Source organism: Vigna unguiculata, chromosome 6 (genome assembly GCF_037176805.1).
Source record: "Vigna unguiculata cultivar grain cowpea cultivar isolate G323 ecotype 2 chromosome 6, ASM3717680v1, whole genome shotgun sequence".
Taxonomy (NCBI): domain Eukaryota; kingdom Viridiplantae; phylum Streptophyta; class Magnoliopsida; order Fabales; family Fabaceae; genus Vigna; species Vigna unguiculata.
In genome coordinates this window covers 2,824,764-2,849,640 of record NC_140797.1, presented here as the reverse complement: position 1 = coordinate 2,849,640, position 24,877 = coordinate 2,824,764, and the positions used below count along the sequence as shown (strand labels likewise).

The 24,877-nt window shown below is 32.1% G+C and overlaps 1 protein-coding gene across 15 annotated transcripts; it reads right to left on the bottom strand.

Annotated features, from left to right (window-relative positions):
* Positions 1-16,601: 16,601 nt before the first annotated feature.
* LOC114188702 (heterogeneous nuclear ribonucleoprotein Q-like) lies at positions 16,602-21,546 on the bottom strand. Of its 15 annotated transcripts, none has more exons than XM_028077311.2 (9): positions 21,394-21,545; positions 21,076-21,171; positions 20,137-20,595; positions 19,939-20,055; positions 19,618-19,758; positions 19,214-19,387; positions 17,584-17,788; positions 17,328-17,506; positions 16,602-16,814 (listed from the first exon to the last, which is right to left on the bottom strand). In XM_028077311.2, the coding sequence occupies exons 3-9, from the start codon at positions 20,584-20,586 to the stop codon at positions 16,749-16,751; spliced, it is 1,332 nt and encodes a 443-aa protein (XP_027933112.1). In that variant the 5' UTR covers positions 20,587-20,595; positions 21,076-21,171; positions 21,394-21,545; the 3' UTR covers positions 16,602-16,748. The 15 variants fall into 15 exon arrangements, with proteins under 15 accessions (XP_027933112.1, XP_027933115.1, XP_027933116.1 ...); XM_028077314.2 differs by having other exon boundaries at positions 21,080-21,171; XM_028077315.2 differs by having other exon boundaries at positions 21,076-21,206; positions 21,394-21,528.
* Positions 21,547-24,877: the final 3,331 nt, after the last annotated feature.

Sequence of the window (24,877 nt, the reverse complement as noted above, 5' to 3'; positions counted from 1 at the left end):
GGTGGACGAAGAAAGAGAAAAAGGCTAAGGTCAAGTTCTATTTGACAACGCTGATCTGCTTGTGTGGACAACAACCGACTTTCTAGTGGTCAAACCAAGGGTAGCTTCCAACAAGCTGTCTATATTTAGTGAGTCTAGGTTGATCTCACAAAAGAAGAGGATGCTATGAGAGGAAGGAAGACTAGTCACTAAGGCCGAGGTAGAGAAGGTGTTACAGGCTGGACTCGTCAAGGAAGCATGTTACATGTAACATCTCGGTCGGATATTACTAATTAAAATGAAATAAACTAGAAATAAACACAAACTCGCATTTATTATAACTTATCTTTCCAAAACGCGGGAAAATTTAAAACCTTTATTAACTCGTCCAAATATAAAATTCAAATTCCAATACCAATATTACAATTCAAAAACCAATAAAACATTGTTTTCAAATACATAAGAGTAAAAATCATAAATGCCACAAAAATAATTTTTCCAAGCTAGTCCCTCTTCGGCTCTATGTCTCACCAACACCACCTGTAACATCATCTGCTCCTACGTAACGCATTACACAATCATCGCCAAACATAAACAAATAGGGTGAGCTAACAGATAAACACATAAACAATTCAAAATATAAATATGAATACATTTATCAAACGAATCCCGTCTGTCAACACTCAATTTTATTCGATTAATAAAAATAATTAACTAAGAAATTTTTTTATTTTTATTTTTTAAAAAAAAAGGAAAAGAAAAAAAACATTACAAAAATCAACATTAATTTGAATGTACATATATACTCCTTTTCTTTTATTTATTTATTTGTTTTTAATTTTAATTTTAATTTTAATTTTGTCTTGCTTTTTATTTATCTATTTTATTTATTTTATCTTGTTTTATTTTATTTTATGTTATTTTATTTTATTTTTTACTTCACTTTATCTTATTTTATTTTATCTTTTTTAATTTTAATTTCCATTTTATTTTTATTTTCACACCATTTTGTTTTTGTGCTCTTAAAAAAAAAAATATATGAAAAATATATATGAAATAAAAAAAATAATAATGAGAGTCATTTGACTTGACTATGCCATGCAAAATATGGCCAGATTCATACTTTATCTGGTATTGGGGGGGTTTGGATAGAAAAGGAAGAAAGGTTGGGTATTGGTGTGTCACTGTGGCAGCAACCAGAGGAGGCAGTCTGAGCATAGCAGTGCAGCCATGACTAAAGGGCAACTCCACACATAAGCAAGAAAAAGGGGAATTGGAGGGAAGTTCTCACAAGATCACAGAGGGAAGAGCAACAAAGCAAGAAAAAAAAAAGACAGTTCCTGCAGTGAAAAGAAAAAGGAGCAACACGAGTGAAGAAGGAGCAAGAGGTAAGTAACGATGCCGTAAATATGAACTGAAATGTATGTAACTGGTGGTGCGTCATTAAATAGGCGAGTATGATGTTCTGTTGTATTATGTTCTTTTGCTTGTTGATTTATGTGCATGTATCTGTGAAAGCCATTGTGATATGTTGTAACCTCCATCTCCATTTACAATGTGCCTGTGTCATCTAAAATAATAATAATAAAAAAAAAAACAAAGAACCAGAATCCAATCATAGCAACTAACATCAGCGTCACGTAATACACCCCATTCGCCTTCACATGATAACCCAGAACCCAAAACCTGGTGGCAGACCTAATCGCGGTGGCTGGCACGGTGGTGACGAGCCTCAGAGTGGTCGCGCACCTTTCTTTCTAGCGGAAGGGGATAGTCGAGCACCGGCGGCAGCGGTGTTCACGGCGGTGGTCATAGATGCTGCCAGTGGCGTTCACGGCGGTGGTCATAGTCACCGTCTCGCACGCGGGAAGAAGAAGCAAGGAAGAGAAGCGACTCAGGGGGTTTGGTTCTCGCCGGCGACATTGTCGATGGTGGCCGGCGTCGACGGCGTGGCCTCTCGCTGGTGGCGGGACGTGCGGTGGCGGCACGGACGGTGTGGTGTGCGGTGACGGGAAGAAGAAGCAAGGAAGAGAAGCGACTCAGGAGGTTTGGTTCTCGCCGGCGACGTTGCCGATGGTGGCTGGCGTCGACGGCGTGGCCTCTCGCCGGTGGCGGGGCGTGCGGTGGCGGCGCGGGCAGTGTGTGTGCGGATGGGAAGAAGAGACGCATGCGCGTAGAGAAGATTAATTAGGTTTTAATGTGTTTTGGGAAATTTGAATCTGAACACTTTTGCTCCGTGCACCCCCCACCTTAATATCTGCACCGCCTCTTTGTGTTGCACTACGTTTTTACTGTTTGTACCCTTTCAGCCTTTTCTCCCCATTTCAGTTTTTACTCTGCACACCTCCATCCATACTCTGCGCACCTCCACTGCACACCCCATTTTTGTCTTTCCGCACCCCTTTTTCTTAATCTCTGCACCCCCGTTTTCACTTCATACACCTCCACAATTGATAACGTTGCACCTCTGTTTATGTTTATCTTAGGCCTGTGTTTTATGTTCACTGCATGCACCTCCACTAACACATGCACCACTTTTTTTATCTCATACACCTCCATGTTTATCATTTCTTTTCTTCGCGCACCTCCGTTTGTGATAACCCTGCACCCCCGCCTTGTTTTTTTGTTTGTTGGGCTTTTGCTGCATTTTTACTTCCTCGCGCACCTCCACAATTACTAATCCCACACCCCTGCACACACTTTTTACTCTTATTTTAGGCTTGTTTTATATTTTACTCGCCACACCACCACTTTTAATAAAGACACCTCATTTACTTCATGTACCTCCCACCAATTACTCATGTACCCCCATGTTTTGTTTTCCACTTTCATCCTTCTTAATTAATTTGTTTTTTTTATTTATTTATTTACCTTTTCATTTTTATTATTTATTTTCGTTTTTTTATTTTTTATTATTTCTAAAAAAAAGAAACAAATATTTGAAAATTATTAAAAATTACAAAAACTATAAAAAAATAGAAAAAAAAATCTAAAAAATGAAAAATACCCTCTTTCACTTTATTGTGTCTGTCCGGTCGCTCGCACCGCGTGACACTCATTTTCAAAATACCAAAAATAGTTTTCTTTCCCTTTTACTGTCTGTCCGACTGCCCGCGTCGTATGACACGTATTTCCAAGTAATTCAAAAATACAAAAAAAATATATAAAATTTTCAAAATATAAAAACATCAACATTTTCAAACAAAAGTCTTTTTAAGAACTACGTGATCCTTGATTCTCCACCCTGAGATACGTAGGAGCAAGGCCAGTCCTTGTCAGGTTCACTTCCAAAAAAATCAAATCATTTTCTCAAATTGTTTTTCAAATATCTTCTAAAGAACTACGTAACCCTGATTTCTCACTTTAAATGAGAATACGTAGGACCAAGGTCAATCCTTGTCGGGCCCAAAAAAAAATTAAAAAATATTTCTATTTCTTTTTAGCATCGTTGTCTTATTATTTTTGGGGAAAATTAACATTTTGAAAATCACATCGGCTTTGCATTTTTAATTAAAGGTACCACCCTTGGGCGGGCGCTGTAGGGTGCTAACACCTTCCCTACGTGTAACCGACTCCCGTATCCAAAATTTGGTTTTCCGCAGACTTGTCTTATTTTGATGGTTTTCCATAGTTTCCAGAATAACTATGGTGGCGACTCCCAAATCTTTTTTTAAACCCGTTTTCTTTTTCGGTTCGCCTTCCCGTCGCGATTCCGGTTGCAACACCGTCCTTTAATTCCGTACCCCATGACCACCACCATGTTATCCATGTTCTACGTCTTTAGATGAAACAAAAATATTACAAAAAAATTATATTTGTTATTCACAAATACATCAATGTTGACATTCTTGAATATCTTCTCGGCATGAAAAACAATTACATCTCCCTTATTTTCGTACACCGTAAAAAACAACTTCCAACCAGACCCAATTTTCGTAGACCTCCCCGAAAAATTCCTAATGAGGATTTTGTATTTAACCTTTTATTTCATTCCATTCAGTTGGATATATGTGAACCTCAATTGCGAATATAGTTCGCAAAATCAGTTGGCATGACCTAAATAATTCACACAAACAAATACAGAAATGAAAATCAAATGAAGACATTTAAATTTATAAAATTTAGAATAAAAAAAAAAAACAAAATCTTACCAAATGATTGCCTTTATTGAGAATGCGTTAGTGTAATCCAGAAAACACAAATTATGGTTTGCCTATCAACTTGTCTAAATTTGATATACTAGGTTCACATGGTAGAACTATTATACAAAAATAACGTCCTTCGACATATCTGAAACTAAGATGTTGGTTTCTTGTTATGTTATAAAATTTTATGAGGGATAACCAACCTTCAGTATTACTGGGACGATGGACACATCTGTTGTAGGTCACAACTTACCTTTGTCATCTACCAAACACCATTCACAGTTCTTTCAGGAAAAGGGTAGTAGATAGCAAATCCACAACACCCTAAGTCTCCATATTTGTGAAAAATGAAACAAAAAAAATTCAAGGAAAAATGTTACTTTTTATGAAAAATACTTATTCGTGGAAAATGGTAAGAACAAAAGAGGTTAATGGTTTAACGAACCTATGAAGGAAAATTATAACAATGAATAGTGAATATTATGACTGATTAAACTAAACAAAGAAGAAAATTTATAACAATTATGAATATTGAATATAATAGAATCAAAATGATGCAATGAAACCTAAATAAGAGGTAAAATCACAAAATAATACAATTAAAATCAGATAGTACATCATTTATCTAAGGCTTAATTATTCGGAACATACCCAGTTTGATTCTAAAATTTCAAAATGGTACCCACTTTTAAGCTTGTTTCAATTTAGTACCCAAATTCGTAATGTGCAACAATGTACTACACTCCGTTAAATTTTCGCAAACGCCGTTAAGTACCTTGCCACGTGTCAGCCTCTGGTTTATTTTATTTTATTTTTTTATTTTTTAATTTATTTTTAATTTTTTTTAAAAAATATTGCCATGTGTCAAATCCTTGATGTAACACGTGGCATTGTCAGTGACACGTGGCAAGGTACCTGCCAAGTACCTACATATGTCTATTTGTTTCAATTTAGTACCCATATATGTTTATTTGTTTCAATTTAGTCCCTATTCTATTTGTTTGAATTTTGTTCAAATATATATTTTTTAAAATAGAGAAATATTATATCTCTTTTAAAATAAAATTTATTATTTATATAAATGTTATATTGATATTTTTTACTAAAAATGACTTATAAAATTAAGTATTGAAATTTATATTAAAGTTAATGGTAAAAGTCATGAATAACAGATTTATGTTTTGTTACATTGATATTTGTTATACTCATGAATAACAAAGTTTTTGGTAAATTTGTTATTCATGACTTTTACTATTAACTTTAATATAAATTTCAATACTTAATTTTATAAGTCATTTTTAATAACAAATATAAATATAACATTTATATAAATAATAAATTTGGTCTTAAAAAAGAAATTAAAAAGAAATTAAAAAAATTAAAAAAACCAGAGGCTGACACATGACAAGGTACTTAACGACATTTGCGAAAACTTAACGGAATGTATGCACATTACAAATTTGGGTACTAAATTGAGACAAATTTAAGAATGAGTACCATTTTCAAATTTTGGAACCAAATTGGATATGTTCCAAGTAATTAAACCTTTATCTAAATAGCACCGAAAATAGAAAAATGTAAAAGAACTTCTTCAAAAGCTTTCGCTATATATAGTATTAAAAACCTTTTTTAGAAAAGGATTTAACTTTTAGAATACATTTGTAAATAAAAATAAAGTCTTTTAAACTGACAAAGTAAGTTTTTGTAAAAGAAGAAGAAACCAAAACTTTGAAGATGAGGATTACATCGTTTTGAAGATTGATGGTACAAAACTCTCTTCTTGTAATTCTTGGGCGTATAATTATGAGAGTCTCCATTGCTAACAATGTAATTATTGGAATGATTTCAACCACAGTAAAAGAGATTTCTCAGTCCCAGTATTTTAAAATAATTAAATGAAGAACTCAACATTTCGAGTTCCAAGAAAGTTATTAAAAGCAACTTAAAATACTTTTTTTCTCAATTTTCGTCAAGTTTTATCAAATTGGTCATAATTTTATTTTTATGCTTAAATAGGTCCAAATTTTCGTCAATTTTGTTCAATTTGGTCTTTTTTTTGTTAACACCGTTTAAATCATTAACTTCCATGAACAGTTACTACCACATATCACTTAGTGGTTTCTTTCTTTTAACTTTTTTTAAAATGTCGACGTGTCAACCCAATAGCGTGCCACATGTCAAAGTCAATGTTTTATATTCAATTTAGTTCATATATTCGTTATTTTTGTTCAATTTAGTTCCAATTATTTTTAACATGAATCAATTTTGTCCCTCTCCAAATTATGACCAAAATTAATTTTTATATTAAAATTCAATTTTTTATTGAATATTTTTATTAAATATATTAAAATTCACATCATTATAATTTTTACTTAAAAATTAAATTTGGTCCCAATTTCGAGAGGGACAAAATTGTTCAATTTTAAACAAAATTCAGACTAAATTGAAAAAAATAACAAATATAGAGACTAAATTGAATATAAAACATTGACTCTGACATGTGACACGCTCCTGGATTAACACATAAAGATTTAAAAAAAATTAAAAAATCTAAAAAGATATTAAAAAATTAAAAAATACCACGAAGTGTCACGTGTCAATCATAGTTCATTACCATCAATGATTTAAATGATGTTGGCAAAAAAAAGACCAAATTGAATAAAATTGGGACCTATTTGAGCACAAAAACAAAATTAGAACTGATTTGACAAAACTTAACAAAAATTTGGACTAAAAAGGTACTTTAATCTTATATAAATAAATCAAAATTTTAGATCACTCCTCATCTCCATGTTTTTTTATATTTGTAGGGATTATGTGCCCTCCAATTTAAGGGTTAATGTTTTATATAATTAATTTAAATATATACATAAAAAAAAATAATAATTCATTCCTAAGATTGCTTTTTGAAAATAAATTAGAATGTGAATATTTATTCTTTGATTTCTTATTAAATTTACACTGGTTGAACTTTATATGAGTAACATCTTTAACCACTTATGTTCTACATGTGTAAAAGGGCATTAAGTGGGAAGTAATAATAGGTGATACAATAGACTCAAATGTCAACTAGAATAAACTCTTAATAATGAACTTATCGAACATTAGATTGCAAATATTGTGGGTAGACAAAAAAGTGCTCAATAGTCTCAAAGCATTGACTAGGATAGGTTATCAATAACTCTTTTACCAACTTAGTAAGTGGATTCAAGCCTAACTCAATATCACAAAATAGACTTATATCATGAGGATTGAATCCCATGTATATATTACAATTTGACATTGTTCCTAGTTGATATGAGATCTCCAAAATTGTTAAGAATGAAGCACTAATATTTGAAATTATGGAAATATAATGTTAGGTTTTCCTCTTGTGCACCATTCATAAGTACCACCAACTTAGAAATAGAATGATAAATCTTTCTAATTCTAACAATAGTACGAAGGAATTTAGTAACTCTATCTTTATCATTATACTAATCAACCTGTATTCTTGCTAGAATAGTACTTGTGGTAAGGAACTATATTAAGATCATTCATAACTTATTCAATAAAAATCAAGTCTTCAAAAGCAACTTTAGCTTGGGTAGCAATGAGTGATCGGATATTTTATTCACATCACCAAATACATTTTTATTCAAGATTTTAGGGCCAATTTTATATATACATTTTTTTTAATTGGAGAGAATGATGTAAATTTTATTGATTTGTTTTGAGCTAGAAAGTAAGTACATAAATTGCATATCATGATATCTCATAATTTTTTACATAAATCGTGATTAAATCTTCAACAACTAAAAAAAAAATCCAAACAATTGAACATAGAAACAAAAAAATTAAATATAAAAATAAATTAAATAAAAATATCTATGTTGTAATTATTGTAACATCCTACTTTAGCAACTTAAAACTGATAAATTAGGACGCTTCATTATAATATTCAAAACAGGAAATCCAGTGTATAAAGTATATTAATATAGTCTTACAAAAGATAGGACTATAAAAATATATCATTTATACACTTAAACTAAACCAACAAATATACTCTATACAAAGCTAACCACTTACTAAAACTCCTCGAGACCTTCTACTACTCTAAATGATAGTTCTTCATCTACCAAAGGTTCCTCTACACTTGTAACTTCATATGCTCCCACCAAATATGGCATCATCGCAAAAGAAGAGACGAACAACCCAAGAAGACATAAAACACACAACAGGGTAAGTTAGTCTACAAAATAAATATTCATACATATATTTATATCATGCCAAAAACCTACAGACATGGTATATAACATATCTATATCTATAATCACACAAGCAGTTGACACTAAACTCAATTATCCGGATACATGCCATAGATATAGGTATCATTGAAGGTATACACCTGTGATTGTTCCTAATCTCCATAGAGTACTAAGACACAACGGGTCATCACCCAACCACATAAGGTTAATCCTAGCCTTTGATAGGAGAACAAGTCCATCTCTTGCTACTCTCTCCACATAATTCATTCTACTCTTTGTGAGATTGAATGGTTATTAGAGTTCAATATACCTCCTTCCACATATTAAGACATACACTAACAATAACCACATCAAGAATTTCCCTTGAATTTCTTCAAAATTCATCACATATGCTCACCATAAGATATTATATTTAATTAATCATAATGAGAACCACAAACATACTTCCCATAAACCATAAAACACCTAAAAAATAGTTAAATAAGAGAAATAGGGGCAACTAACGCTGTACATAAAGTACACCAAAACTATGAAAACCATTTCTATAACCACAGACTTCGAAACAAAGATCCCAATAGTCAAAGTGAAGAATCACTTGTCTAGGATCAACTGTCAAAATTTCAGCTTGATCCGACGGTTAACGAAGTAGGAATCTTCATTTTACCAAGATAATGTAGTGTTGAAAAACTGGGTAGCGCCTAACGCTGATCAATTCATAAAAACCAAAGGCTCAGCATTGCCATGGTGAGGCTCAATGCTGCATCAGATATCGACAATCTCAATTTAAGGTTTTTGGGAAATCAGGACCTGTTTCACAGCTCAAATTGGTACTCCTCCTCTAGGTATTGGTCTAAAACAATCCTTAAATCATAGGAGTTGATACCAATATGATCAATGTCTCAAGTTCTACATTTTCCTAAATTACTTTACAATCAATCAACCAATCATACAAACAGTTTACATACCAAAATCCCTCGTACAATTAATGATAATTACCAAACTCAATCAATCATAACCATGCCAATATCAATCCTTATCAAACTCACTAACACAGACAATAAGAACTAGCTTCCCTTACCTGACAAAGGGGCTCAACCAACTCAAACAGCTCAACAGACTCAAGGAACACCAAAACACCTTTAGCTCTACAGGATGCTCTATTTAAACCTAGGAACTACACAAGAACGGTCAGGACCTACCATTACGATCATTGATCAACAAATACTATATAGAAGATTAAAAGAGCACATGCAAGCAAAAAAGTCTCACATGTAACAAAAACTAGAAGAAGAGAAGGGAAAAAGGGCTGAAACTTTAACTTATGCGAACAGAAAAACTAATCGGTCCAAATTGAAGAGCTCTTTGAGAGGATCACTCCTACGGTGTAAGATCTTCAATCAAGTGAACAGAGGAGGAGAACCCTTAGAGAGAAGTAAGAGAACTTTAGAAAAGTGATTTCTAGAGAGATAATGTGCTTTAAAATAATGAAACTCGTTTATAACAAAATTATTTATACTAAAACATTTTAATATTAAAATAATGGAGTCTCATTAATTTTAAATCACCATCACTTCTAAAATGCCATTTTCTAGGGTTTTACGCTCTCCCTAACAACAAATTTTCTTCCTAAAAAATTCACTCATTAGGTAGAAAGAAAACCATGCTATCCTCATTTTCTCTTACAACAGCCACCTAAACTTGACCAACTTATCAATCCCAACACATTAGCTAACTGAAAGCCTTTCATGTGCACTAAGTGACAAAATTTTCAATAGCGTAGATTTGTTTTAGCCATTACTCTCAAAGTAACTCTTCAAGTTTGAGAGCGTCGATTTTAGGCCTTGCTGGGCGAGAATGTCGACCCTTATACGTGAATATAGTTATTTAATCATGTTTCTACAAGAGTTTTGGGGGATTCCTCATTTTTCATGAATAGAAACACCTTGGGTGCTTAGGAGAGGCTCTTGGAAGCTATTAGGGGTGTTGGGAAACTATCCCTTCTCCTTCTTGGGTTTCCTTCTTCATCCATGGAGGTTTTACCCCTTTTGGGTTGGAGAGGATGATGGGCTATGAAATTGGAGATGGAGATGCAAATGGGAGGCACAATTGGAGCATGAAGCATTATTCAAGAACCTTGGAGAGGGATTGTTTCTATTTTATGGTTCCAATTTCTTCCGTATTCATCAATTTTGTAAAACCCTAGGTTCTCCACCATGGAGAGCAATTTCTATTTGTTGAGATTAGATGTAAAATATTGAATTCTTGTGTAAAACTATGTTGTTAATATATATATATATATATATATATATATATATATATGCTTTTCCAATTCAAGTTAGTATTTGATTTCCATGCTTAATGCTTGTTGTGGATTGCTCTCATGCTTGATTTGTGATTCTTGAGGTGTTGGGAAACATCTTTAGAATCTATACTTGAAATTAAATACCTAATGGATGCTTGTATCTAGGAATAGAACTTGGTTCATTAGTAATCTTAGATTCTTGAAACTAATGCATGATTTCACTTGTTGATGATTAAAGGAATTGAAACTTGATAAGTGATTATAGGCTCAAAGGTTGTAGGAATAGGATTTGAGTATTCTTGCAAATTGATTTTAACATGAATATGGAATTGGGATAAAATAGAATGTATGAGAATGAAGTGGTTGAAGTCTAATCTTGACAAATTGTAAATACATTATGTTAATTTCTTGTTGCACATCAATTGTTTGATAAAATACAAAAGGAGTTTCTTAGTGTTTTTGTGAACATTGTGTCTAATTGAGTCGTGAATTGCGAGAAATGTCATGTGTTGCACATGTCCCTTGGGAGAGAACGATATAATACTTATTACTTGTTATGTGTGACCAGTGCACTTACCGTGTTGGTTTTTAACTAAAACCACCCTTATTCATAACTACCCTTATAACATCTAGCTTCCTTTACTGACTTTAGCTAATGGGTAACAAAGTTCACAACAATGTTATCCCACTTCCAAACTAAAACTTTCAATTGTTGCAACCACTAAACTCATTCTAGCAATCCTTTTTCATTTCTAATCCACTAACTTGTAATCATCCCTCTACAAACCTTAGAACCACATCTTTTCTCAACTTGAGATCAATGGTTTGAGTAGTACATAGTGGCTATATGATACATCTCAAACTACGATTGTCCGATTTACCTTTTTTCGACCATTTTGAGAAACTCGCTAGTTCTAGTCAGGTGACTACACTAATGAAATCTTTCCATCATTTCACTTCCCAACTTAGATTCTTATACTTGTCCACCAATTCTTACTCTTACTTCGTCAAATCAAGAACTTGAGCCCCTCTTCATGTTAAGCATTTACTCCCCTTTCTCAATTCTAGGTTAACACCCTATCTCAAAACTATAACTCTGTTAATCTCCTACTTCTCCAGTTCACCCGCCTCTATCCAACTCCATATTGTTAACTTTGGATGATCACTGAAAACCTTTAATAAATCCTCATAAAAACGACACCCTTACTGTTTTAGAGAACTTGCTACTGCATCAACCACCAAGTTATGAGCAAGATACCTCTTCTCATATGCCTCGCACTATTGAGGAGCATAACCTACCACCATTCCACTGCGCTATTCTATCCACACCCAAACCCACTTCTTTGTTTTCTCAAAAGGATGATCATTTCATGTCTACTGTGACAAGAAAACGTTACCTTTGAGAAACCTCCCCCAAAACTTCTATGAAACCTACAAAACCTTTGAATTTCCCCTTTTGATAGCCATAGCATTCTATTTCCTCAACATTGTTTCCACTCTTTATAACCATATGTCCTAAAGGTCACTCCTCCTTTAGTCATCACTTACTCTTGAACAGTTTGCACTCCACAACTTCTCCTTAAAGATCCACAAAACTTATTATTGTCCCTGTGATTGCACTGAGTCTAACCATTACCTCTCTAACATCTCCTCCACCTCCTTCTTTTACTTCACACTCTCAACAGGAACCATCCATTTAGGAACTATTAGATTGGTTCTACTTTAGACACCAGTGCAATAATGAATCCTATGGCTCCTGAGTGGAAATTCTAGTACCTACTTGGAACATGTCTATAATCTCTTCCATAATTGAAATCCTTTGCATTTATTCTTTACTTGCCTTTGTCAAACAACTCTGGTTCCCATGACACTCTGCCCTCACCTCTTAGCTTGATCCACATTTGATACATAACCACCGACTTATCTCTTTGAATCAAAGAACACAACTTTGTTGGGTATCACATCTCATAGGAATGAGATTGTAAACAACCAATTCACCCTTGAGTTTATGTCCCAACCTTGCTAAAGAACAATTCATATAGACTTTGAATTTGAATCATTTGATCCCCAAAACACATACCACACACCTGAGAAAATTTTCACTTGGTTATAACTATAGCAAACCCACCAACTTAACTCATACTCCCTATTGAGACAGCCACAACTCATTTATCATGCTAGCGACACCGAAAGGTGCACGACCTCAAACAAAACCAAGACCCTTAGTCTAAACACAACCTTTATAACCTGTATCTTTGAATTATACCACTCATGCTAACCATATCAGCACTAGTTATCACGGACACCCTTTTCGGCTACTTAAGACTTTTCTTCTCCTTTCATCCTTTACTGTGCTCTGCCATTACTAGTTTTGCCTTTCCCACAAGATCAAATTTTAACGATGTGCTTCTTTTAACACTTGAAATTCTTTACCTCAACTTAAGATCAAATCTTCTTCTCATGTGAACTACTTCCCTAAAACATCCTTCCTATTCTCAACTTTGATGCTACTACCTGTTGAGAAGATCTAACTACCTTCTACTGATGTTTATCTAGTATAAAACCCTTAATATACTTCATTTTCATCACATAATTGTTTTTCCCTATACTCATAAAACACAACCCTTCCTGATTGATCTTCAAAGCTTTGCCTCATCTTAACCTCCCACTAGAGATTTGCCTTTCTTATACACTTCATGGTTTCTACTCTTTTGAGTTTTAACCTTAAACCTTTAACAACTTTCCACCTCAAAACTCAAACATTGTCAAGATGTAGAACCATGTTGATTTCTCACACCTTGTTACACGAGCACACACCGATATCTCCTCTTATTCTAACCTTTAGACTCAACTCCTCTTGTAAAACTTGTCATATACGATCTTAGAACCTGTTCTTACGTCTCCCTCAGTCCAAAGCGTTGCTTCTTAACTTCCAACATCATTTCTCAACCCACCAAACCAAAATTAGCTTGTTTTGTCCACCAACATGCAACTTATTAAACTTTATATCTTCGAGGCAAGAGATTGTCTCAAAGACCTTACCCAACCTTTGTAAAGGTGAGCATGTCAAGTTGGCCTTTAATTTGCATTCCTCTACCACTATAGACACTAAACACAAACCATAGAGGCACAAACCTGACAAGAAAAGGTATAGAAGACAATACTCAATCTACAACTCTAACTCCCCTTCTAACAAATCTAATTATTTCTTACATACATTTAAACTACTTGTTGTCTACCATTCTTCATTTCTCCGAGTACCTTATCAAGACAATTTATGTTCTTAATACTTCTAGTTTTGTAAACAAACCCTTTTAAACTTGAACTCTATTACTAGCAAGACATGAAAAACCCACAACCCTCATGTCGTCCTAAGGACGAACTGCTTTGATACCATAAATGTAACATCCCATTTTAGCAGCTTAAAACTAATAAAATAAATCGCTTTATTATAATATTCAAAACAAGTAATCTAGTGCATAAAATATTTAATACATTCTTACAAAAGATAAGACTATAAAAATATATCATTTATACACTTAAACTAAACCAATAAACAAACCCTATACAAAGCTAACCACTTACTAAAATTCCTCAAGACCTTCCACTATTATAACCGATAGTTCCTCATCCACCAGAGGTGCCTCTACACCTGCAACTTCATATGTGAATTTTTGAGTAATAAATGTTACCATAAGAATCTACGAAACCTATAAGATGTCAACCTATCTATAGAGATTTGATAGACCTTCATGTATATGGGCTTTCATTTAGCACAGTAAAATTAATGTAGTAGATGTTATATTATGTTAAATTAGTTAATCGTTATAATTGGTGTCTAATTAATTCCTAGTGTTCTAGGTTCTTGACACATATTCAGTTAAAAGGCTCGGTCCTTTTCTACTTCTAACCATCTATGGTGCATTAAATAATAAATTTGAAATGTGATTTTATAAGCTACATTCTTTTCAAGAGAAAATCATTTCAGAAGAGATATTATTAAGTTATTTTTAAAAATAAAAATCATCATCCAATAGTCCACAATATTTTAATTAGCTTATGCTTTTATTTGGACATTAAATCTTCACCCTCTTAAGAAAGAAAGTGACAATTTTCTTTTTAAATAAGACACAATTTAACCTCTTTTATTTTTTTTATATTCTCGATTTAGAAGATCCTTGTTAAAACCTTTTGAATTTCATCTATATTTGTTTAACTAAATTAATGTAATTTTTTTTAATTTATAGAAATAGACAAATTTAAAAAAAATTACATAAATGAGTAAGTCATGCTTTCAAAACATGACATCTACATTTAAATACAAGTCGTACTTTAAATACAAGACTTTTGTTGTTTTTTTTTAATGAAGTTGTACTAAGTTTTTCGTCTCTAAATTATTTTTAGAAATTATATTTTGTTTCTAAACTAAATTATATATTTATTTCATTTGTCACATTGGAAACACTCCATGTGTCATTTGCTAAGGAAAATGTTTTAGTTGACTTTCAGTACAAGGACAATATATATAGTCTAGTTTGGAAATGAAACTCAATTTTTTAAAATAGTATGTGAACAAATATATTTAATTCCATGAAAAATCATTTATATTTTAAAATATGTTTTTAATTATTTATTTTATAATATAGAATTTAAATATAAATATTATCCGATATTTTTTTTAATATGTATCTGTAAAAAATACAATATTATGGTCACAAAAAGTAAAAGCATCCCACTTGGCACAAAATGGACAACAAACTTTAAAACTAAAAAAATATATTTTCATTACCCATTTAAGTATAAAACACCTAATGCATATAATTGAAACACGTGGATAGGAGCATGTTTTGTGACACATGTCCAGTTTTTCATCTATATTTTTTTATTAAACCCTAAACCCTATTCTTTTTATTTTCAATCTCACCCTTTCAACTTTTTCTGTCGTTGTCACCCTAACACATCCCCTGCTTTCTCTTATCACTTTTTCCCCCTCTCACCCTTTTTCTGAGTCTCACCTTGTCAACCTTTTCTCTCACCCTCATAGTAACTCATCTCCCATTTTCTCTTATAACTTTCTTCATTCTCACCCTTTCACCATGTCTCTATGCTCTCACCATCTCTAATGGCTATTTCTCTCTTTTTTTTTTTTTTATTTCAACTAATTTTTGTTTTGATATTTTGTCTCCTTTCTCCAATTTTTTTGGTTTATAGTTAAACTAATAGTTGATGTTTTTTCTGATCTATGTTTTTATAGATTTCATTGCCTTGACTTCTTTATTTTCTCCTCATTTTGAAATTTAGAATTTTCACACTAAAAAAAAATATTTTTAACGGAGATTTATTTTAACATTACTCAGGTTAAAACCTCTACTAAGTTCTTTATCCGGAATTTCGATTCCCCTGCTAAACCATCCCTGGAGAATGTGTTAGCCAGGGTTTTTACGAACCCTAGGAAGCACCAATCAATAACGAAGGTTTTTTATCCTCTTGTATTTAACATAGGTTTTAAAACCTCAGTTAAGTTTTGTAGGTTTAAAACCCCCGGTTAATTATCATGAATTTTGAAACCTCCGTAAAATATCGTGGATTTTGAAACCTCCATAAAATACTATGGGTTTTAGAACCTCCATAAAATAACATAGGTTTCAGAACCCCCATAAAATACCATGGGTTTCAAAACCCCCTAAAATATCTTGGGCTTCAAAACCTCCGTAAAATACTATAGGTTTCAAAACCTCCGTAAAGTACCATAGATTTTTAAATTATTATTATTATATTTTTTTACTCATTTATCATTTATGTATTCATATATATTTTTTCAATCATAATTATTTACATTTATTCTATTTTTTTGATCTATATTTAATGAAATTATACATAAATAGATATAAACTCATCAAATTGACAAATTATTTATAGATGACTAAATGTATATCAAAGTATATCAAATATACGAATTCAAATTCAAATTCAAGTACAATATTAGTCAGTAAAAACTATCATGAAGTACTGCAATGGTTCTCAAAACATAAAATGATTCAATTAACTTCCACATTATATTATATTCTTCAACTATCACATATGATTTTCCTTATGTACAAAACTTGTTGTATTAATTGGCACACTTCCTTGATCAGAAACCTACAATATAAATGTGAATCATAATTACAAATGTAAACTCTGAAAAAAAAAGTTATGCAGTCTTAAACATTATCGGTGTAGGATTGAACATAGTCAACTCAGGAATTACAGTGTACCTTGGATCCATCTTACAATGTAATGAAAAGAAAGATTAATCATAATCCAGGATTCAAGTTGAGTGGATGAGAATGAAAAAAATTTAATTATAATTTATCGACAAAAATTTTCCAATAAATTTCACGAAAATTATATCAGATAACTATAACACCATAATAGTACTTCGTGTAGCATATGCATGATTTCTAATGTAATTTAAAATATATTATTGCACATCTTTAAATGCAATGCAATAAGGATTTAGACTCTATAGAAGTTAGTAGCTCTATAATTTCATTATTTAGCATCAATATAGTGATTTCTGTTAACACAAAAATAAAGACCATAATATAGTGATGTTAGATCTGGAAACAAGCTAAAGATATCTAATGGAAAAAAAAATGAAAAAAATGTCACCTGTGCAAGACCTGGAGCATGATATCCCGCACCTAGTGCACCATAGGCACTGCCAACCAAACCATAACCGACATGTTGTGGATAACTTGGAAGTAATCCTGAACCTGACTTCTGTGTGTTTGACCCTCCAAACTTTTGATCAGACTGTGGCTTTGCCAAAGAGCACTCTAAAACTTGACCTGAAACATAGAATAAAGCTAATGAATATTGACAAACATTCACAAAAACAATCACAAAAGGTTGGACAATGTGCTACCTTCTAATTCATATCTTTCAGTGTTTTTCAGTGCTTTCATAACATTGGACCTCTCTGCAAAATGTACAAAGCCAATTCTGTTCTTTTCTTGTCCAGATTTTGCTGGTGGAAGAACCACCTTAGTTATCTTCCCATGACGTTCAAAAAGCTTCTTCAACTGCTTTTGAGTTACATTCTTCGGCAGGTTCTTCACATATACTGCCAACTTTATGAAATTCTTTGTTTACAGAGTAATGCACATAGGATATAAACGGTTGAAATATAGTCCATATTCAAAGGCATAGTAGTCTAAATTCAGTAGCATATAGCGTATGACAGAATATTAGTCACTTGTAAGTTATAACAATTAATGTAGTAATGCTATTAATACTTAATTACTATTAATTAACTCTGTCACCACTGTGAAATTTTTTTATCAGCACTTAGGATTATTTTTTATTACCATTGTGAAAGTTTTTTTATAAGCTATTTTATAACCTTTTTTTCCTCTGCCTGCACTTAGATTACTTTTTATTTTGGAATTTTTAAGTGAATTGAAATTAAAACAGAATGTCTGGGAATGGTTCTAATTTAATTGAGAGCAATCCAAGTGCATCTTCATCTATTAAAAATAAAAGTAAAAATGCTCTGGAGAACAGGTCAGATATTAGATGGAAACATGGGATAGATATTAATGGGTGATGATGTCATTAGATATTAGAGGATTAGATGATTATGCATAGACACTAAACATTTGAATTTGTTTTATAATATTTGTATGAACTTCTTTATGCTTTAAGTTACATAATTTTGTGGACTGATTTGAATTAGGATTTTATTATTTATATATTTTTTTTTCATGTCAAAGTAAACTCTTATGATTTTACGACTCGTGTTTACTCGGTTCTCACGTTTAAGTAAACTCTCGAGTTTGACAATCTTGCCAACAACCCTCCTTCATCTTTAAAACTTTAGAATCTAAAAGTGATAGAGCACCAATAGGTAAACCAGCACGCAGAACATGAAATCAAAAACAATGTAGCAAAGCAATGCACTTGTTGTCCGACAGACATCCTACACAAAGTATTATTCTCGGCAAACAAATTGCAAATAGCAATCCCCTTTGCCTAATTATACACTCTACAACTTCTAAATAACTGCCATCAGTTATTCTCTACGAATAACTATCATCACAGTAGTATCTAATTCTAATAAAGAACTACTGACGCAATGCGAGTTATTTTCTAGCACATATTCTACCCATAACTGCCAACATGACTGATATTATTATACTAGCATCTAACAGTACATGACTGCTCATACCAGTTATTATCAGTTCCTATTAAAAGGTGGTTGTTGTCCTCAATCGCTGTCACCTTTAGAAACACCATTTTATCCTCTATTTCTTTCCCAATAAGCAAACCTTAACTTCCTTCTCTCCAACAATACAAACTACTTTTCACTAAAAATAAATAGAAATCTGAAATTCATAATATAACATATTTCCTTCAAGGGTTTATCCTATTGTACCGATAAACCAAAAAATCTAGGTTGTGTACCAGATAAGTCAGCTAAAAAGTTTCTCATAACTTTAACCATAACTATAAATTATCAACCAAGCTTAAGAGAAGGAAGACATGTGAGTCAAAACCTGAGATGCAGCAGAGGAATCAGCATTTTTAGGATCAGCCCAGCTCACTGTTGGAGCATTCTCACTTAGCTTAAATGTTGGGCTCATCATCTTTAGCTTAGAATACTCAGCACACGCACTATTATAATAGTCAATAAAAACAAAGCCACGATTGTTATTGGTGTTCTTCATATCCTGAAATAAAGGATTGAACAAACAGAAATATAAGAGCAATTAAATAAAAAAAAAAACCACAATGCTAACTCTTGTGTACATGCAGCTGGGCATAATGCCAAAGCAGTATAATAAAGCTTGCAAAGCATGACTTTCATGATGATTTAGGAATGACTAGAACAAAAATCCCTAGACAACACTTATAATTTAATGTGGAAATGGAAAGCATAGCACAACAGAAAAGTATATACCTTGACTAGTTCCACACCAATAACTCTAGGTCCAACCTCAGAAACAATCTTCCTCAGATCTTCCACACCCCAACTTCTAGGAACATTGCCAATAAAAAGACGGTGTTTGGCTTGAGATGTAGAACGTTTTATTTTTTTACCCTTAAAGAATTGATCATTAACACAGTTAGGAACAACAAAGAATCTGCATAAAGCATTGTGGCTAAGAATTTCTGCATAAAGCATCTGCAATGTTTATAATACTAGAGTAGTAATAACAAAGTAATGAACTTACAAGGAATATCAGTTATGAATGCTTAATGTCTGAGATTAACATCTTACCTTAAATTCTGTATTATTCAGCTCTTTGATGGCTTTAGAAGCCAAGTCCACACTTCTAAATGTTACAAAATTGAATCCCTTGTTCTCGCTGGAATGCTTTCCCTTCATTACTCGAACCTATTTTCCTCAAAATTCAAGTTAGGGAATGACATTATCTATAAACATGAGCACAATACAGCAACAATGGCACAGACTTACCTCTGCAACTTCCCCAATTCTCTCGCAAAAAGATTTCAAATCCTCATTTGAGACATCATGAGGAATGCCACCAATGTATACTTCAAACCCATGAGGAGGAAGAGCAAGGAGTTTGGCATGTTTTTTTTTCTCGTCCTCATCTTCCACCTTTGCTTCATCACTGCTATGGTTTTGCATTGCATCCTCTTCATCCACTTCTTCAATCTCTTCTTCCTCTTCTTCCTCCTCTTCCTCTTCCTCTTCTTCTACCTCTACCTCCTCTGGACCCCCCTCCTCTTCTATCTTTTCCACTTCCACTTCTTCTTCTACTTCTTCATACTCAATTTCTTCTTCCATAGCTTCTTCTGGATCATTTTCCTCCTCAAAATCAACCTTCTCATCAGATTCAACTAGCTTCTCAGAGTCAGATGGCTTAGCAGTTGATGAAGAATTTGCTTTTCCCCGAGGCATCTTATGAAACTAATGAAAAAAGCTTGTGAGGCAACTGTGAAGAAGGCACAAAGGCCAGAAGAAATCCTGGGAAGAAGTATACACATACCGAAAGGAGGAAAAAAAAGAAAGGCCAAACAAGGTGTTGCAGCGAATGAATCTCAGTGGAAGCCGTGCAATGAGACAAGAGTCACAAGACTTATATGGCCGCAACGCGATAGACTTTTATTAAAGGGTCAATGACTACATAATTATCACAATAAAAGAGACTAACGAAGGCGGCGAAAGGAAACGAGAACAATAGGCATGTTGGCGAGCACAAGCTCTTATGTTACACAAAGCCAAACGAGGGTCAATGAAAATCCAGATTTACAAGAACAATATGAAATGTAAATATGAAAAATTTCCACTCAAATGCAAGGTGATGAACAAACAATTACCTACAACTTGAATCATTACAGGTAGCTCCTTAAGAAAATGAAACAAATTAGAAATCTAAATCAGAATTACCTACATCCCTTGGAGTTGTTTCCCACTATTCGTTGCCTCACATTCTTCTTCGTTGTTGTTGCGAATGTTGAAGCTCATGTGAACTGAATAGTACACCTTTGTTTCATCAACGAAGGCAAATTTCACCTTTCCTTTCTCGTATTATTCCAAAATTCAAAGAAATTAACAACAAAAACTTAACCCTAAATTACATAGGTGAGAGAATGAAATATACTACCTGTGATCATACAAGAATTGACAATCGCGAACAGAGTAGGCATTGCAAATGGAGGGAAAAAAAACCTAGAATGAGACAATGAAGTGAGAAGCACCACTTACCAGAGAGACAAAACACGAAAACACATGAATGTAGCAATGAGGGAGACTAGGCGGTGAGTGGTGTCGCCGTTGTGGTGAAGATCTTGATCTCGCGGGCTAGAGTAGAAGTTGTGGTCGACGAGCGAAGAAGATTACGGTTTAAAACTAAATCTTTGTAATTTAGCAAAGATTTTAAAAATATATACTACTTTTTAGAGGTTTAACACTAAATTTTTGTAATTTAAGGGAGGTTTTTAAAACCTATACTATTTTTTAGAGGTTTAAAATTAAACCTTTGTAATTTAACGGAGGTTTTGAAAACCTACACTATTTTATAGAGGTTTAACACTAAACTTTTGGAATTTAACGAAGATTTTAAAAACCTCAGTTAAGTTAATCCATTGCTAAGGTTATATTAACCTTCGCTAAATAACTTTCGTTAAATACAATTTTTTTGTAGTGTCATATGGTCTTTTATTCCATGGTTTCATGTCTCACTCTCGCTCTTTCGATCTTTGTGTGGCAGTTTTGTTATTTTTTTTTATCTCTTTTCAAAATAATTTTTTTTATTGCTTAAGTCATATTTAATTTTTGTTTTGATCAATTATTTTTTATCTTTTTTTTTGTGGATTAGGTATATTTTTCTCCAATTTTGCTTTTTCATTGTTCTGACTTTTTTCTTTTTCCTAATTTTGAACTTTAGGGTTTTGATTTGGTCTTTTGTACTACGATTTCATCTCTCAGCTCTCTTGATTTTTTCATGGCGGTTTCGTTATTTTATATCTATTTTCAATACCCTCTTTTTTTGTTTATGGTTGAACTCATTTTTACTGTTTGTTATGATCTTTAATTTTTTATCTGTTTTGTTTATTTTATTTTATTTTTTATATGGATTAGGAATATTTTTCTCTTATTTTTCTTTTACATTGGCTTAACTCCATTATTTTTTCCTCATTTTGAACTTTAGGGTTTTTGACTAATATTTTGTTTTATAGTTTTATTTGTCATTGTTGTTCTTTGCCTATTCCCATGGTGGTTTTGTTATTTTTCACTGTTTTCCATTATTTTTTATTATTGTTTATGCATAAATTGAAGTTGATTGTTAACCATTGTTCATTCATCTGACTTCTTCATTTTGAAGTTTATGTTTATGGTTTACTTTTATGCTTAAACTGAAGTTTATTCCTATCCATTGTTGATTCTTCTAACTTCTTCATGCTAAAGTTTATGTTTTATATTTACCTTTATGGTTGAACTAAAGTTGATAAATATCCATTGTTCATTCATATGACTTTGTCATTTTGAATTTTGTGTTATTTCATTATACTCATATATATTGTAATTTTCTCATTTGACCATTTTTATATTTTATGGAATCTTCATTCTTTATTAATATCTATCTTCAATGCAATTTTCATTATAATGATATAAACATTTTCATTGATCTGATTGTGTCTATTATACTTTTCAGTAAGTCTTTATTTTATTCTTTTGTCTTTTGTTGTTGTTATTGTTAAATGTCATTTTTTGTGTAACAACTTATATTTGATATAAGATTTTGTGTTAATTCTTTTCATTTTTTATTTCTGATGTATGTGTTTTTTATTTGTATGCATTTCTAATATTGTATTGTTTGACTACTTTTTATTTCATTATTGATTGTCTCACTTTTATAATGACATATCCATTTGTTGTATTCTTTATTCTTCGAAGCTATCCAATATTTTCATTCTCATTATTTTGTTTACTTGATTATGTGTTTAGTCATTTCTTACTTATGATTTATGATTTCTTCTTTGATTTTTGTATATGACGTATCCATTTTGGCTCTTTCTTCAAACATAATTTCATTGTTCAGATTTTAATTTCTTGTTCACATCCATTGGTGGTTGATTAGGTCTTGCATCATTTTATCGTGTCAATAAAATTTTTGTGCCACTTATAGAAAAACAATCATAATTGTAGTGTTAAACAAAATTCTTGAACCATTTTCATTATGTCTGTTATACCTTTCATGTAAGTCATTTTGTTTTGTGTTAAATATTTTTTGTTCACTCCTTTCTTGGTTAATTCAAAATGTGTTGGCATAAGTATAAAGTTCTCAACAGTAAAACAAATATATAGCCTACATTTTGAAGTCGATTTAACATGAATTTAATTTGAAAAATATTAATAAATTTCTTTCTATTGTACTTTTTTTTATAGATTTTCATATTTTAGACATTGCTTACCATGTTTGATCGTGTAACATCCTATTTTAATATCATAATACTACTAAAATAAAATATTTCATTATAAATATTCAAAAAACAACTTACCCGAGGTATATCTTATATCAATACAACCATCCAAAGGATAGAACTATAATAATATAAGAAATATACATTCAAAGCTTATATACCATGTTTCTATTACAAAAACTATACCTAACATGATCAAATTAATATCATTCCATGATTCAAACAACTAGCTAGAACATCCTTCAAGATGTGCCCTTACACATGCATCTTCATTTGCTTAGTACGATAAGGTGATCATTACAAAATAAAAAGACAACTAAAGACATGACAAAAAACACAAGAGCGTAAGCTAATTTGCAAAAAGAAGCATTATATATTTATGAAACATGTTGCATCATAATACAATGCACTCCAAAACAAACATATAAATATAAACCATATAATCGAAGACTCTTCTAAACTCAATTATTTGGAAGTATGCATTGATATCGGATTCACTAGAGACATGCACTTGTGGTGGCCTCTATTGTTCTATAGAGCCATTGCTAATGGATTTCACCCTACCATACACAGGGTTAGTCCTTCCACCGTCTTAGACCAAGGTAAAGCCCCTAGACTAGGACCTCCTACTATTCTGACCACATAACTCATTCTACTTTATATTTCTTTTATTGAATCAATATATCAATGCATCAAAAGGATTTCCTCCATGGAATCCCCTACATTCTCATTAGTTCATACCTCATCAACATACTTACTTTACATTTCACATCACACTTTTTCAACTATGTTGCACAAAAACTCAACAACACATACACAAACTGTTTGAGATTTTAAAAATAAAACTACAACTTCCATAAAACTTAAAAAATTATGTTATTACATTGAAGTTAAATATAATTGAATGAAAAATACAATGCAAAAAGAATCAACTCAATAGGGTAAGTGTGGAAAATGTTATGGACCAAACAAGCAACAAAGCTCAAAGTTGTTAACAACCTAACCTATGGAAATCTTACGTGAAAAATTTCTCTAACTACGTATCTCCAATCAAAGATCCCAACTATAAAATCATATGTGTAGGACCTGCTATAAAGATTTCTGCTTGATCCTGGTTAACAAAGCGGGAATCCCATTTTGTCTGAGATAACTCAGACCGGGAAAATAGGGTTGCGCCCAACATTAACTAAGTGGCATGACAATAATGCTCAACACTATAAAAAAACTCATACTTCCCATTTTTATCTTTGATTTAGTAATTTGAC

Coding starts and splice junctions, on each gene's coding strand:
- LOC114188702 (XM_085674779.1), bottom strand. CDS start 20,586: ATGCCTCGGGGAAAAGCAAATTCTTCATCAACTGCTAAGCCATCTGAC. Junction 19,759..19,938: donor TGAATAATACAGAATTTAAG/GTAAGATGTTAA, acceptor CAATTCTTTAAG/GGTAAAAAAATAAAACGTTC. Junction 17,789..19,213: donor ATTCCTCTGCTGCATCTCAG/GTTTTGACTCAC, acceptor AATTTCATAAAG/TTGGCAGTATATGTGAAGAA.